This window comes from Drosophila subobscura, chromosome U (genome assembly GCF_008121235.1).
Source record: "Drosophila subobscura isolate 14011-0131.10 chromosome U, UCBerk_Dsub_1.0, whole genome shotgun sequence".
Taxonomy (NCBI): domain Eukaryota; kingdom Metazoa; phylum Arthropoda; class Insecta; order Diptera; family Drosophilidae; genus Drosophila; species Drosophila subobscura.
The window spans coordinates 7,357,319-7,371,407 of NC_048534.1; the positions used below are offsets into that span (position 1 = coordinate 7,357,319).

At 45.6% G+C, this 14,089-nt stretch overlaps 3 protein-coding genes across 5 annotated transcripts; 1 reads left to right on the forward strand and 2 right to left on the reverse strand.

The window, feature by feature from the left end:
* Positions 1-23: 23 nt before the first annotated feature.
* Positions 24-2,732, reverse strand: LOC117901994 (transmembrane protein 184C-like). 3 transcript variants are annotated; one of them, XM_034813007.1, is made up of 6 exons: positions 2,433-2,732; positions 2,022-2,299; positions 1,754-1,960; positions 1,603-1,699; positions 1,218-1,551; positions 814-1,100 (listed from the first exon to the last, which is right to left on the reverse strand). In XM_034813007.1, exons 1-6 carry the CDS (start codon positions 2,730-2,732, stop codon positions 814-816), a joined length of 1,503 nt encoding a protein of 500 aa, XP_034668898.1. The 3 variants fall into 3 exon arrangements, with proteins under 3 accessions (XP_034668896.1, XP_034668898.1, XP_034668897.1); XM_034813006.1 differs by having other exon boundaries at positions 814-1,103; XM_034813005.1 differs by having other exon boundaries at positions 24-1,551.
* Positions 2,733-3,357: 625 nt separating this feature from the next.
* Positions 3,358-5,978, reverse strand: LOC117901991. The gene is made up of 4 exons (XM_034813003.1): positions 4,847-5,978; positions 4,502-4,788; positions 4,044-4,437; positions 3,358-3,979 (listed from the first exon to the last, which is right to left on the reverse strand). Exons 1-4 carry the CDS (start codon positions 5,976-5,978, stop codon positions 3,657-3,659), a joined length of 2,136 nt encoding a protein of 711 aa, XP_034668894.1. The 3' UTR covers positions 3,358-3,656.
* A 1,109-nt stretch (positions 5,979-7,087) lies between these two features.
* Positions 7,088-8,341, forward strand: LOC117901999 (60S ribosomal protein L13). The gene is made up of 4 exons (XM_034813014.1): positions 7,088-7,220; positions 7,481-7,741; positions 7,807-8,112; positions 8,176-8,341. Exons 2-4 carry the CDS (start codon positions 7,499-7,501, stop codon positions 8,278-8,280), a joined length of 654 nt encoding a protein of 217 aa, XP_034668905.1. The 5' UTR covers positions 7,088-7,220; positions 7,481-7,498; the 3' UTR covers positions 8,281-8,341.
* Positions 8,342-14,089: the final 5,748 nt, after the last annotated feature.

The window sequence follows — 14,089 nt, forward strand, 5'->3', positions numbered from 1 at the left end:
CAATCATAAAAGGCGTTGGCAAATATTTTTCCATATTATTATTGTGACGTATATTAGGTTTACAATAAATGATTCTATTTAAATATAAGGAACGCCCTTTTCTGACCGGCGGTAGTCACAAAAACAAATTCACAATCGGTTCGGGCATGCTTCAATTTAACTACTTGGCCTAGCGGATAAAGGTGTAAAAATGTATAATTGAGGGGGAGCTCCAAGAGTTGATAAACAGCCAAGACCCTTCCTATGTATGCACGGGATAAACTATACGATTGCTAGATGTATGTAAAATCAGTTGTTGCTTTCGAATTTGCAAATTAAGGCCACAATTTCAAAGACAAACCCCATCCTATGGGGTGTTGCGAGAAAGTTTGTTGCTTCGAATGAGTATTATTTAAAACTAATATTTGCAAATGACTAATCAGAATATTGGGGAAGAGTAATAAATATTTAAGAATGGGGAATTACTGAAGCAGAAGAATTCATGTCTAGGGTCTAGGTGATGTACTCGCGATCGCGACGACGCCGCGTCGTGGAGGCAACAACCACAATCGGATGCTGTTCCTCCTGTTCGTCAATATCGTCATCGTCGTCGTCGTCTTCGTCCTCCTCATCACCACCTGTTGAATTTGACCACTCGGATGCAGTTTGGTTGCTGCACGTGGCGCTGAATTTCAAACTGCTGGACATGCCAAACGAAACGGACAGCGAGGCGCTCAGTGACGAGGCATTCAAATTTTGACTAACATCTACACCATCTTCATCTTCGAACGCATCATCGATATGCGGGTGGTGGTGCTGGTAGTGGTAGCGATGTCACCTGCCCGCTCCCGCTCCCAGCAGTAGTGCATAGTCGTCGTTCGACTCGGGTATGGGCGCAGCTGATGAAGCAGCTCCAGCGACCGGCACTAGGCGCAAGAAGCTGCTTCCACCAGCGCCCACAAAATGCTGCTGCTGCTGATCGCGTTCCCGCTCGCGCTCCCGCTCTCGGAGATGCTGAGTCTCGCGCTGACGCGGCGATGGCTGTGACCTCGCACCCGGCAAGTGCAGTTGTTGTTGTTGGTAGTTGTTGCTATTGCTACTATCACCAGCCCCGGCTGCGCCTGCTATGGGAAATTGAGAGTGTGCGTGAGTTTGATTTGGTTCGGTGTTCAGACTGTTCAGCTGCCCCACATCAATGGGCACAATCAAGCGACTTGATGTGGCCCCATACATGTTACCTGATTGAGTTGAACTGCCGCCCGACAGCTGCTGATCCTGCCGCTTGCTAATTAAGTACTCCGATTCACTGCTCGATCGCCGGGGACCACGTGCCAGCGGCTGATAGGTGCTGCGACCCTGAAAACGGCGGCTTAATGTGCTACCCACCACGCCCAGATGCTCGGTGACATCCTCCTGCATGTCCGATATGTCCATCATGGAGAGAAAAGCACGACACCAGCTATGATTCGGATTGTTCCAGTACTGGGGCGAGTTGATGTGGAACGGATGGTGCGGGAAGCTGTAGATGTGAGCCACAGCGGCGACAAACATCTCAATGCAAATGAGAAAGTTCTGGCAAGGGGTTAATTACAGGTTCAAAATGATCTCACTACATTCACTCACTTGCAGCATGGATGCCAGATTGGTGTCGCCCACATCTGACCCGAATATGTCCTTGATAATGCCATAGTACACCAGGACATTGAGAAGCACTCCCTGGCTGTAATCAAGAGTCAAAACTGAATCTGAAGCATCAATCGAGATCAACACTTACAAGAAGGAAAAGAACACCACCGCCTTGATGCACAGAAATTTGGGAATGGGCTTCATGGGCTTAAGATCCTCCTTGTTTGCACGATAGAAGAGCACCAGGCAGTACATGGCCACGAACTGTGAGATGTTGTTCACGACTACGATGTACGGGAATGCCACATTGCCAGCGAACTCTCCCTCGCCATAGACGCCGCACAGCTCGCAGATGCTAAGAGTTCCGGGAATTATAAAGTGTAGAAGGCAAGCGACGAGGATTCTATGGCACTCACACAGCTATGAATGTGGTTATGGGCCTAACCACGGTGTACTGCAGGATGCCGTGCTTGCAGTTATGGATGAATTCGCGCCCCATAATCCACGGACGCATGCAGCAGAGGGGAAAGAAGTGATTCACCTGCGGCTTGTACTCCATTGTTATCTCCAAGTCCATGTTGAGATTCAAGTAGTTGAGCAGGTAAACCATAAAGTTGTAGATCACATACGCCTCATAGCATTCGCGAAACGAGTCCACGTATATCGAATGTTTTGGAAAGAACAAACCAATCCACTGTGAGACGACAATAAATAAAGTATTAGATTTCATATACAGCTGCGCTCAATGGCAAAAGCAGACTTGTGGTTTCTGTTTCTGTTTCTGTTTCTGATTCGATTCCAGTTTCGCTTTCGCATGACCCACTTACCGCATTCAAAGCGTAGATGGGCACCATCCACAGTATGCGTATGATGTGCTTCTGCAGAATGGGCTTCGTGAAATGTATGACGTGTTGTATGATGTGCCATATTGACACGGGCACCGCCGATAGCACAAACAGTCCGCCAATGAGTATCAATTGATCGTTGCGCTGGAAGCCGTCCTTCACAGAGTTCACGATGAGCAGGGGCACCACAATGATTGCGAATATGCCATAGGTGACAATCAGCAGCGGGCGTATCCAGATGCGCCAATCCTCGCAGAAGTGACGTATGTCCAGGCGACACATCTCTTTCTCCGGACTTCCCTCTAGAGTGCCTCTGGAGTTCTCGACAGCAATTTTTCACAGCCGATGTTTTGCCGAGTTCTTTTGCTTTCGTTGTCAAACGACAAAACAACAAAGCAACAAAGCTGTTGCCGTTGTCGCCGCCGCCGCCGCCCTGTAACTGTTTTCGCTGGGTTGTCGTCGTAGTCGTTGCTCTTTTACTCAGTAATTTATATTCTCCGGCTTTTGCACCCACGCATCTGATGGCTTCTGCGGCACATTGTCAGGTTTAATCTTAATATCAATGCAAAATCAACGCTTTTATTTTCAATATTTATCAGTTTTTTTTTGTTACTGCAAATGCGGGCAGTGTGACCGCGGAATTAGCGATAAACCAAACCGCACAGCACTAAAAAAAATACCGAAATATACCTTAAGCTGTGTCGGTAAACGCGACAGTAAATATGTGAATATACATATGTATGTATGTAGGTGCAATTAATAACAATAAAAACAATGAAACCCGGACCCTGCGGAGCCCAATATACCGGAGAAAGTCATATGAATACACATATGAGGTTACTACATTATTTTTATTAAACAATAATACTTAGAATTAAATGATTATTGGGACAGAAAATAAGCAAGATCCATTTTAAATTTATATTTAGGTTTCATATTATACAGAAATATGTGTGCCCAATGCTCCAGTAGAAGGCCAAGTCTGACTTTCCTTTGTCTTCATTCGTTTCCAATTTAAATAAAATCCCAATTAATAGGCCGTAGTCATATACAAATAGATTAGAATAAGTTCTGGGGTTTAAAAAGGGAAGTTAAAAACAATGAATTCTGTTGTACATTCAGTAGAAAATCAGAATTCTTCATTTTCCTTCGACTACGAATAAGAAAAAGCCACAATATCCAGCGAGCCATGCTATGTGCGATTGATTAATTTCTGTGATGATTCAAAAACAATATTGCATCGATTTGGTTTCCTGTGAGCATGGAACGCTTGTTGAAGTCATATATCTGCTCTCGCAGCGCCTTCTTAAAGCTGAGGGTCACCACGCCGGGCACACTCTGATATAAGGTGGCAAGATCGCACAGCGTTGGATAAATGTGTCCCATCTTGACCCACCACTCAATGGGGGACTCGTCCAACTGTACAACTACCTCATTGCGGTAACGTTTCAGATCAGTTTCCACATTGCTGTCGGCATCCCGCTTGGGTCGGTTTGGTATCTCGGCAACATCAAACAAAAGTTCCAGCTCTGCAGAGGAGTAAGTAATAATTAACTGGGGTTCCAAAGGTCCACACAAGCCTTGAATACTTACTCGACTTCTTGGCACCATCGCTGGTTCTTGCCTCTGTCTTGATGTTAACAGTGGGCAAAGTGCTCACGGAGGTAGTGGCTGCCACTTCTGTTGGTTCGCCGTTCGATCCGCCGAACGATTTGTTGTATTTCTGTGTCAGCATGCGGACACATCTATCCAGATTCTCAATGGTCGTCAGGCGATGGAATCGGGGATCGAGCAGAGCAGCGCTGGCAAGATTTTCATTGGATATAACGTAGCTCTGCAGCACACCAGCAATGGTGCGCTTTATGTTCATCATCAGTGAATCATCCTGCTCCACGATGCCCAGTTTCTTAATCAATATCTTTGATGTTATCGGCGACAGCATGCTGCACAGTGGAATATCCTCGCCCCTCAATGTGTCCAATGCAATCTAGAGCAGAGTTTTAGCTTATGAAAAGATATTCAGTTGTGGAAAGAGTTGAGAGAGTTCATACCACCAAAGCACTGAGTGCTTCTGTCACTGTCTTGGCCGTCAGCACTAGTTGATCCATGTCTTCAGACCACGAAATCGATTCAGTAAAAAACTTCAGCATCTCATAAAGGGTCCAAGGGAAATTCTCATTGTACGAGGGCAGCTCCGAAACCTTTGAGCTAATCTCAGCCGAATGCCGCTGAATGATATCCTTCACCTGCTCTAGCAACGAGGCCACCTCCTCTATGTCAAACACGCGCAGCAGACATTTGTCAATGACCGAGACATAGCAGAGTACAATTGGAATATCTGAAAGGGCAAACATTAGTTAACTGTACACTTAACCGTAAACACATTTCGTACGTACTCTTTTCTTTGAAATAACTGTACAGCAAGTCCTCTTCTTCGTCGTAATTGATGATTACCAGGGTGCAGTTGGTCAAGTAGAAGTCGGTAAGCAGATCATCAAATACGATGTAATCGTTATATTCCACTGTTGAATGCAAGGCGCTGCGTACGGACTGGGTCTCCTCGTCCAGGTAGTGGTAGTAAATGGTGAGGAAACGACGCTGCTCCACATTCACCCAGCGTTCAAAGGCCAGCGAAAAGGGTTTCTCGGCACTGAACTCTCGCGTAAGTTCTCCAATCTCCAAGAACTTGGAGGCGTGCATCTCGGACAGAAGGGAATCAACCTTTTCCGGCTCGGGCATGATCGCAGCATTGCCCATGGCCTGACGTATAAAATCGCTGAGACCCACGTCGTAGAGCGTCTCCACATTGCGCACATCCCTTATGACTATGTCGGTCAGGGCCTCTGCCAAGTTGGCTATGTTAGAAGTCGAGTAGCCGCCATCCTCGGTCTTAATGGCTCGAGTGTGGTGTAGAGCAGCCGGCGGCCGTCCCACTTTTCCTACCTTGCGTTGAAACTTTGGCTCCACGGAAACGACGCGCTCCTCCTCCTCGACCACATTGTCAGATTCTTCGTATGTGAACGGCACCATCGACTCGTACAGTAGGGTCTGAGACGACGATTCCTCCTCGGCCTGCATGGCGGCGGTGGCAACGGCGGCCTCGTCCATTTCGTCGTCGTCTGTGGCATTGTCATGATTGCGATTATTAATAAATTCCAGCTTCACGCGACGTGTGGAGACGTTTCGCTTCGTGAGCGGCGAATGTGTGACGTTGCGCGGCGTTTTTCTCGGCGGCACTTGGATATCATGTTCCTGGCAGAGGTCCCGGAAAAGGTCTTTGTGCCGATGCTGCAAGTGGGCCCGCAAGTTGGTCGTATTCCCGTGGTTGGTCAGCACCTTGTGGCACTTGATGCACACCACGTTCTGCTTGGTGATTACCTCGTTGTTGTCGTTCGAGGGAAAGCCAAAATAGCGCCAGTAGACGCTCTTCATTTTCGGCGAGTACAGTTTGGAAAAGTTCAGCTGCGAGACATCTTCGTATTTGATCTCGTTTACCGGAAGGGGGGACGCGGCGACCTCGTCACTCATCTTGTATTTGGTAATTATTTATTTTGATTATGCGATAATGACTTCCAATGCGAGAAATAAGCGCGCAATTTCTCGATTATAGATAGACAGTTCAATAGTCAATAGTTTTTTATCTGTATCAGAAGTACAGTACAGAGTTGCCACGCGACACGGCAGCCAATCGATAAGGCAAATGCTTCAATTAAATGCTTCAAAATGCACGAATTACGAATAAATATTATCCTTGCTTTTACAATCTATTCGCAGCTGTACTGCAACTTTAATGCGACAAACACAAAAAAAATAGTGTGAATTGAAAACAGTTTTTAACACTGATTGCATCACCAATCGATAGCTGGGGAAATTTAGCCCTCGCTGGAGGGAATTTTCTAGGGAAATTTTTGTTCTTCTGCGGCGTGAAGTTAGGGTTGTCAAATAGCTATAAAATATCACATCGGTGATATATTTTGTTTGGGAAAAATATTCAAATTACTCTGCAAAAATATCGATTGTTCGATATTTTTGATATTTTTTTGCTTGTATCAATTTGATAAAATTCAATTCCGCGCTCAACGGAAATAAATTGCTCCCATAAAGAAAACAGAAATCTTACATATGCTTTTAACATCTTCACAGTACGAAAATCCTCCAGCTCATATTTCTTTCGCACTTCTCCCTCACAAAAACCACCACTGCTACATAAATTGCACTTTCCTATTTTTCTAAAAAACAGAAAAAATTCTTTTGCGGAGGTCAAGGCAACGAGGAAGGCTTTCTTGGTAATTCGGAACAAACCACTAACTATACAGGCAACGCACCAACACACACACATGCGGTGTACGTATAAAGTCGGGAAAATCCCAGTTTCGGGAGCTAAACGAATAGGGATCCCTAGGGACACTTCGTACATACAATTGTATCAGTGTGATATCACAGCAGTCTGGGAACAAAATTTGGTGGCTCTAGCTCGTAAAGTCTCTGAGTACTAGCCGACAAACAAGACGGACATACGGACAGACAGACATGGCTATTCGACTCTCGAGTACATACATACATATATACTTTATGGGGTCGGAAACATTTCCTTCTGTGCCTGTATTTAATTTATTTAGATCCTGTGGTTACCAAACATTAAATATAAAAAAATACCGAAAAAAATATCACGATATAAAATATCGATATATTGATACTTTGATAAATTTTTGACAGGCGTACGTGAAGTTGGCTGCGATTTCCTTTTTAATTCGTTGTTGGGAAGAAAAGGTGCGTGAATTTTTGTTCGACATGGAAATTATAGGAAATAACACAAAAGAGACCCTCAAAGAGTGGAATTTACTGTGTAACATGTGCAGATAACATTTCGACATTAATTGCTTCGTGCAAATGTCGGCAAAGAGTGCTGGACTGTGCGGCAAACAAATAAAATATGCGCAGCCACGTGGGCCAGCCGCTGCTTGGTTATGCCGCAGCGTCCGACCGCAAATACATACAACTCATATTTACTGTGTACTTTTCTGTTGCAGCCAATCTAAACCGCCAAGATGGGTAAGGGAAATAATATGATTCCAAACCAGCACTACCACAAGTGGTGGCAGCGTCATGTGAAGACCTGGTTCAACCAGCCTGCGCGTAAACACCGCAGACACGAGAACCGCGTCAAGAAGGCCAAGGCAGTGTTCCCCCGCCCAGCCAGCGGTGCCCTGCGCCCCGTGGTCCGTTGCCCCACCATCCGCTACCACACAAAATTGCGTACCGGCCGTGGCTTCACCCTGGAGGAGCTGAAGGTGAGCTTAGCACAACAAACATTTGCAAATTTGCAATTTTAAATTGTGTTTTCTTTTATCCACAGGGCGCTGGCGTCAGCGCTAAGTTCGCCAAGACCATTGGCATTGCTGTTGACTTCCGTCGCAAGAACAAATCCCTGGAGTCGCGTCAGCGCAACATCCAGCGCCTGAAGGAGTACAGAAGCAAGCTGATTCTGTTCCCCATCAACGAGAAGAAGATCCGCAAGGGTGAATCTTCTGTGGAGGAATGCAAGCTGGCCACCCAGCTTAGGGGACCCATTATGCCCATCAAGGCCGAGAAGCCCGTGGTTGAGTTCCGTGAGGTTACTCAGGATGAGAAGAAGTTCAAGGCTTTCGCTACTCTGCGCAAGGTATGTTTTTTTAACTTGTTTAATTAGTTATGCTTATTTGACAACATTTTAACCATTTTTCAGGCTCGTACTGATGCTCGTTTGGTTGGCATTCGCGCTAAGCGCGCTAAGGAGGCAGCAGAGAGTGAGGAGGGAGCCAAGGGCGATCCCAAGAAGGCCAAGAAGTAAGCTGCATCTGCCCACGAAAGTTCTGTCTATAATAACAACCAGAATAAATAAAATAAAATTAGTTTTTTCTTAAACGTGAATTTATCCAGCAATTTTTATTGATGTGGCAGCACTGCGAGCTGGTGAAGTTATCGATATTCCGAAGACAGTGACAATTGATAGTTAACCGCGCAATTTAAATTTCATGATACAAGTTTAAATGTATGTGTGTATAGTCTCGTATTCTTGATTGTTAATTGAGGGTCTATAGCTTTAACAAATTCTTATCTTATGATTAGCGGCCATAAAACAAGAGACACATCAGTTCTTACTTGGACCACAGCAATTTGTGTATCAGCTGTGTAATCAAAATCTGTTTTATATCATCAAAAAACGCTGCGCCGCTTCAGCGATTGATTGTTTTTGTGTCGCTGCAGATGGTGCAAGTGCACCAATCCTCAATGACCTCAAGATCAGAACGTTCAAGACCTAATCGGCTTGGTTTAATTGCTGGCGCAACCCCGAAGTGGTTTTCCATATGCCATAAAAGGACTTAAATCATAACTAAACACTGCCACATGCGAGGTCCAAATGGCAATATGAGCAGATACAAACATCCACATCCCTGCCGCTGCAGATGTATGCAAAAGCATAACTTTCTCGAGTGGAGGAAAAAGGGTTGAACTTTCTCAACCCAATTGCAGATTGCGGACAAGCCAATTCAATTATCGGGTGGCACGAACATCGACGTGGCTGCTGGAGAGCAATTTAGACAGAAGCCGACCCGCACCTCGAGCCTTGTTTATTCATTTCACTGATTTTTATTTCACTTAACCTTGTTTGCTTCTCCCTGAGTCCAGGAAAGGACCAAGGGCTGGGTGTCGTGTCAACTGCATTCAAATTTTTATTATTGAAATTTATGAGCGCAAAAGTGATTTTCCACATAGTTTTCGTGCCACCCCTTGATTTTTTTTGTGTGTGTGTTTTTTTTGGGTTGTTGCTTCTGTTTCTTTCCTTGTTTATGGTCCATGCTGGTGGCTACTACTGGGGTGGATCGAGGAGTGGTTGAATCGGTAAACAAGGGAAATGTTGCGCCGTAATTGGCAATTGTTTTTCTATTTTCGTGTGTTGTGTGTGTCACCTTCCGCACTCCTGGTGACAGTTGCCAGCGAAACTTTTTTTGCAACATGTGCGCGCTTGGGCGACAAATCAAATGCAGATTTTCCAGTGCGGTTCATTTGAATGAAGGATGTGAATGCGAGGTGCGAGGTGGGAGGTGGGGGTGCGGTGGCTGCCAACGACTGAAAGTTACTGGAATGATGGAAATTGAATTTCTGTGACCCAAATGTAAGACTTTTCTCTCGATTCCAATCGATTTTCTGTTAAATCTAAGGCGCTGAAATATCAGCATAATTGATGTTCAAGTTCAGTCCCATCCAGTTACTCATTTCAACCCCATCTGCATCCAGCAGTGGCCTAATCTGCATGTGCTGCGACTGCGGCTGTGAGTTGTGAGTACTGTCCTTGCTCTGTATACAGATGTTCATATGCACATGGACACGTAGAAGTACAAGTACATACATACACATGTGCACCATAAACGCAATCAGTGCTTAATGATCCAGGCGGCAATTGGATTAGTGTCTGCCGCCAGCCTGCGAGGCAAATACGCAGACAGCGGGATAGGGGCAGATACGCACCTTGTGCTGGCTGTGATGCCGATTTGAATTTAAGAGATATTCAGATTAGAATGAAAATGTCTCTGACTATGTTTAGCAATACCAGAGAAATACAAATATATTGCATTAGGTGCAAATGCTTGTTCAACTTTCGTTCGACGCTTCCGGGTACGGGAGAGCGGCGCTAGTTGTTCAATTCTCTTTTGGGCCACCTTTCGCCTCTGAAATGCAACTCGGCCTCGTCAATGCCTCGGCCATCGCTGAAGTCTTTGGTGCGGCACAGTGGGAACTCTGCCGAAAAGAAGTGGAAAAAGTAGAAGAGCTATATTAACGCTTTGGATATAATAAATAGACGCAGCTGGTGGAGTATTTTCGAGAGGCTTCATAATAATGCATTTTTAATAACATTTTAGTTTACTGAAAATTGTTTCAGAGTGTAAAAACGTATGGAATTCTCATTCACTTATTAATTTAGCAGGCTGAAAATTGCCACTGTTCTACGGGCATGACTCGCGAGAGTCGAGACTTCTGTCTGTGTGCGTCGTTGGTGAAGACATTGGCGAAAAGATGGCATTTGGGCAGCGGGCAGCAGAGACTCGGTCAGCGACGAAGCATAGGTAAAAAGAGCAATGAGACCCGCGCGCTCCCTCTGCCCATATCACACTCCGCCATGGAACAGCTTTTTGATCGCTCATGCAGAATCTTGGTATTGGTAATTCTGCATTGATTAACGGCAGATCTCTGGAGATTCTAAGCAATAAGTAGAGATGAAGTGAGTGTAAGATGGGTCTGCCAGACTATTTCATATGCGTTCTATACCCATCAGACATCATCCCTTATCGGATCAGCTCATCAGAGTGTAGCCCCATAAATTGAATTTGTAGCTAATCCATGACCTGCCCTTCCTCCTCACTCCTCCTCAGAGCAAACAATAAACTGCTTATTATTTTCCCATAAAAAACAACCCAAAAAACCAAACAAATTAATCAAATATGCAAATAAGCGGGAAGAGGGAGAGGCAGAGGGAGAGGGCGAGGGGCCCTGGTCCCATATTTTCACGCATAATCTATCAAAAATTGGCACGCCATAAAAAAGCGCAGGCAATGCGAATGAAAGGACCCTCATGCGCACTCTGCTGCCTTTTCAAAGCCAATCGAAGGGCCCAGCCACTTGGGACGGGTCGATTATGAGATCAATGGAGAAGGAGCCCGCGACCGAGCCCGAGCTCGATCCTAGCAAAACAAATCGTAAAAAAGAACAAATTGCAAATGCCGAGTTCCGGACAAATGGCCGTGAAATATCAAAATCGAATTAGAATCACAAAGGGGCGGGAAATATTCGCATATGCAAAACATAATTGGCGAAAAATATGCAAATGAGGTGCGACAGGAGGCGGGAGGGAGGCAGGCGCACTCGTCAGTGCAATTGTTTTGTTTTCTCCAACTCCTTGTGCGGGAGTTGAATGTCCTCTGCGAGACGCCTTCGACCCTTTTGGCTTGAAGCAAGTGTGGGGACAACAGACGTAAGGTTAAACAATAACAATAACAGTGGGCGATGCACTTAAATGCGTTTGGTTATTGATTTTAGAATCTATTTTATGTGTGAACGAACGAGCAACGTGCCTGCCACAAACTTTGCCAAGTCCCCGCGTTATGGCAGCAGCAGAAGAGCAGCAAAAACATTCGAACGATTCGTTCTGCTTCCCTTTTGAGTTGCAGTTGCCAGCAAAATCCAAAAGCCTCTGCCAAGAACCAGCGATGTGCAAAACTGGTTAAGGATTTCACATTCTCTTTCATTGGGAACAGAAAGTAATCTGCGAGCTCCTCCTGCCTCTCTCATATCATCCAAAAAACAAACTTAAAATGTGTTCAAGTGTTTGCGGACAGCAGTGTGGTCGACTGTCGACTGTCTGCCACCGGAAGAACCAATCCCGAGCCCGAGTCCTTCAAGCCCGAAACAATTACGCAACTGTCCAAAAGTGCAGAACATTTAATTCCGTTCACAACCCAGTTTATCGTCATATCAGAAGCAGACAACAAATTTAAATTTTTGAGTAGAAAACACATGTCCGTATATGTGCCAGCCACCCCATCCACACCCAGCCAGACCGAAGCCCAACCACAAGTGTAATCGCAAGTGAAACATTTTGAATGCTTTGCCTTGGATGTCGGACAGACGGAACAGACCGCTCTAAAATCAAGTGTCTGTGTGTAATGCGATATTTAAATTTTTACCCCGAAAAAAAGCGTGCATAAAAAACGGTCAGATAGGCATCTCCTATCTGTGGAGTGGTGGGTTGGTGCTTCGCCCTGAACCTGCTAATGTAAATACAATGGAGAGCTACTTGAAATGATCCCCGGATCATTTACTCATTTACTCACGCCATCGACCGCAGCAACCACCCTACTGCAGCTCTGCCCTCCTCCCTTCCTCGACATTCAGTTGAATCAAATCAAGCAACCCCTTGCCACAGCCCACAAAAAAGGTCGTCGTCTGACTTTCAATTAATCAAATTATCGCGCGCCCGTTCTAGGACTGGGAGGGAGAATGGGGAGGGTGGGCAGCCGCAGCCGCAGCCGCAGCCACTCGAAAATTGCAGATGGGAGGATGCGAGGAAAAACATTTGTCCACTTTTTTTGTTGCAATTTGTACAGGTCAACCTTTAGGCTCCGGGATTGATTTTCGGTTTTTGTAAACTTCTGATTGTTGCTATTTGTCGCGTGTGGCAGCAGCCAGCAGCCAATAAATTGTCAAAATGTGTCAAAAACTTTAATGACTGTGTGACGGATAATAACCGAAAATCGATTTGTTCAAGGCGGAGCCCATTGATTTCGATTGAGTTTGCAATTTTCGATACGAACCACTTTTTAGGACACTGTTGTGGACGTTTTTATGAATTGCCCAAACACAATCGGACTCATGAACCAGGGGCAATTTTAGAGTTTTTAACGTCAGTCGGTAATATTTCATGCAGCTGGAAAATCCAGGCATGTGGGCGATGACACTTTGGAGAGAATGGCGAATGCTTGAAGTTAGAAATATTTAATGAACTCACTTTCAGCGAAAAGAAAACATTTGAAGCCCCAAAGCATCACAAATAGCCTTTCAACTAGCCAAAGCCGCAATCCCTGGAACCGTCGCACCTGTCGATTGACGCCTGCAAGTGCAGAACTACCCCTACCCCCACTCATCCCGGTCCATGGTCCGTTTGATTCTGTGTCGCAAAATCAGTGCCGTAGCCCAAGTTAAATTTACATAGAAGGTGCCGTTGTCCGCTAACTTATTCACCACGCATTGAGAGACAAGCGCTAGAAAGGGATGGAGAGTAATTTCACCATGGTCTAACCCTTTCGGCTCAATTGCTCTGGGTACAATTACACCCAAACGATAAATGACAAACAAAGTGAAAACCCACATCTGCATACCGGAGTCAATGGTTGTATAACATGCATAAATTATCGCACAACTGTGACAGTCGCGTCTATTTCACTTCATTAAGGGACAACACCACCAATGATCTGGTCTGGTGGGGTGTACATAGGTCTGCTGGCCTTAACCCTTCTATTCCCGGACATACAACTGCGAAGCATATGCAAAATAATGCCGCATCATTAGTGCGTGCGGCGGTGGCAAAAAACAATGGGAAAGGGTTGCAAGTGGAGCACGTGTTGCGGAGAGCCCAGCCCGCTGGACAGCACATGGAATGGGAATCGTGGCAGAATCTCTTTTGCACTTGCACATGGCGATGTTCGCAGCAGGATAACCTTTTATGCCGCTGAGAGGCCAGCGGTGTTCTACCTTTCCCCATAATTCCCAAAAATCTGTTCTATTTCGGCTGGCCACGCCTCCGATTCTCAGCTCCACGCATTTCTCTTCTTCATCGGCCTGAGATGCGAGTAATTTTCCCACAGGCAAAAGCAAAAAGCTTGACCTTGTTAAGTTTTTGGCAATAATCCATCCATGGGCAAGGCCAGGAGTGGCCAGTTACCTGCTTGTGCAGAGAGCTTGGACGGAGCATCGTGGACAGCCTGGACAGGTACTCACTCATAAGTCACGCCGTCAGAGTACGCCTCGAAAGCGTATAAATCACCGTCCTTCGGTGTGCACGAACACACAGCGGTATCTCAGCACAAATATCTCTAATAATGATA

Coding starts and splice junctions, on each gene's coding strand:
- LOC117901994 (XM_034813005.1), bottom strand. CDS start 2,732: ATGTGTCGCCTGGACATACGTCACTTCTGCGAGGATTGGCGCATCTGG. Junction 1,961..2,021: donor ATAACCACATTCATAGCTGT/GTGAGTGCCATA, acceptor CGGAACTCTTAG/CATCTGCGAGCTGTGCGGCG. Junction 1,700..1,753: donor GTGGTGTTCTTTTCCTTCTT/GTAAGTGTTGAT, acceptor TCTTGATTACAG/CCAGGGAGTGCTTCTCAATG.
- LOC117901991 (XM_034813003.1), bottom strand. CDS start 5,978: ATGAGTGACGAGGTCGCCGCGTCCCCCCTTCCGGTAAACGAGATCAAA. Junction 4,789..4,846: donor CAGTTATTTCAAAGAAAAGA/GTACGTACGAAA, acceptor TTGCCCTTTCAG/ATATTCCAATTGTACTCTGC. Junction 3,980..4,043: donor CGATGGTGCCAAGAAGTCGA/GTAAGTATTCAA, acceptor ACTCCTCTGCAG/AGCTGGAACTTTTGTTTGAT.
- LOC117901999 (XM_034813014.1), top strand. CDS start 7,499: ATGGGTAAGGGAAATAATATGATTCCAAACCAGCACTACCACAAGTGG. Junction 7,742..7,806: donor TCACCCTGGAGGAGCTGAAG/GTGAGCTTAGCA, acceptor TTTTATCCACAG/GGCGCTGGCGTCAGCGCTAA. Junction 8,113..8,175: donor CTTTCGCTACTCTGCGCAAG/GTATGTTTTTTT, acceptor ACCATTTTTCAG/GCTCGTACTGATGCTCGTTT.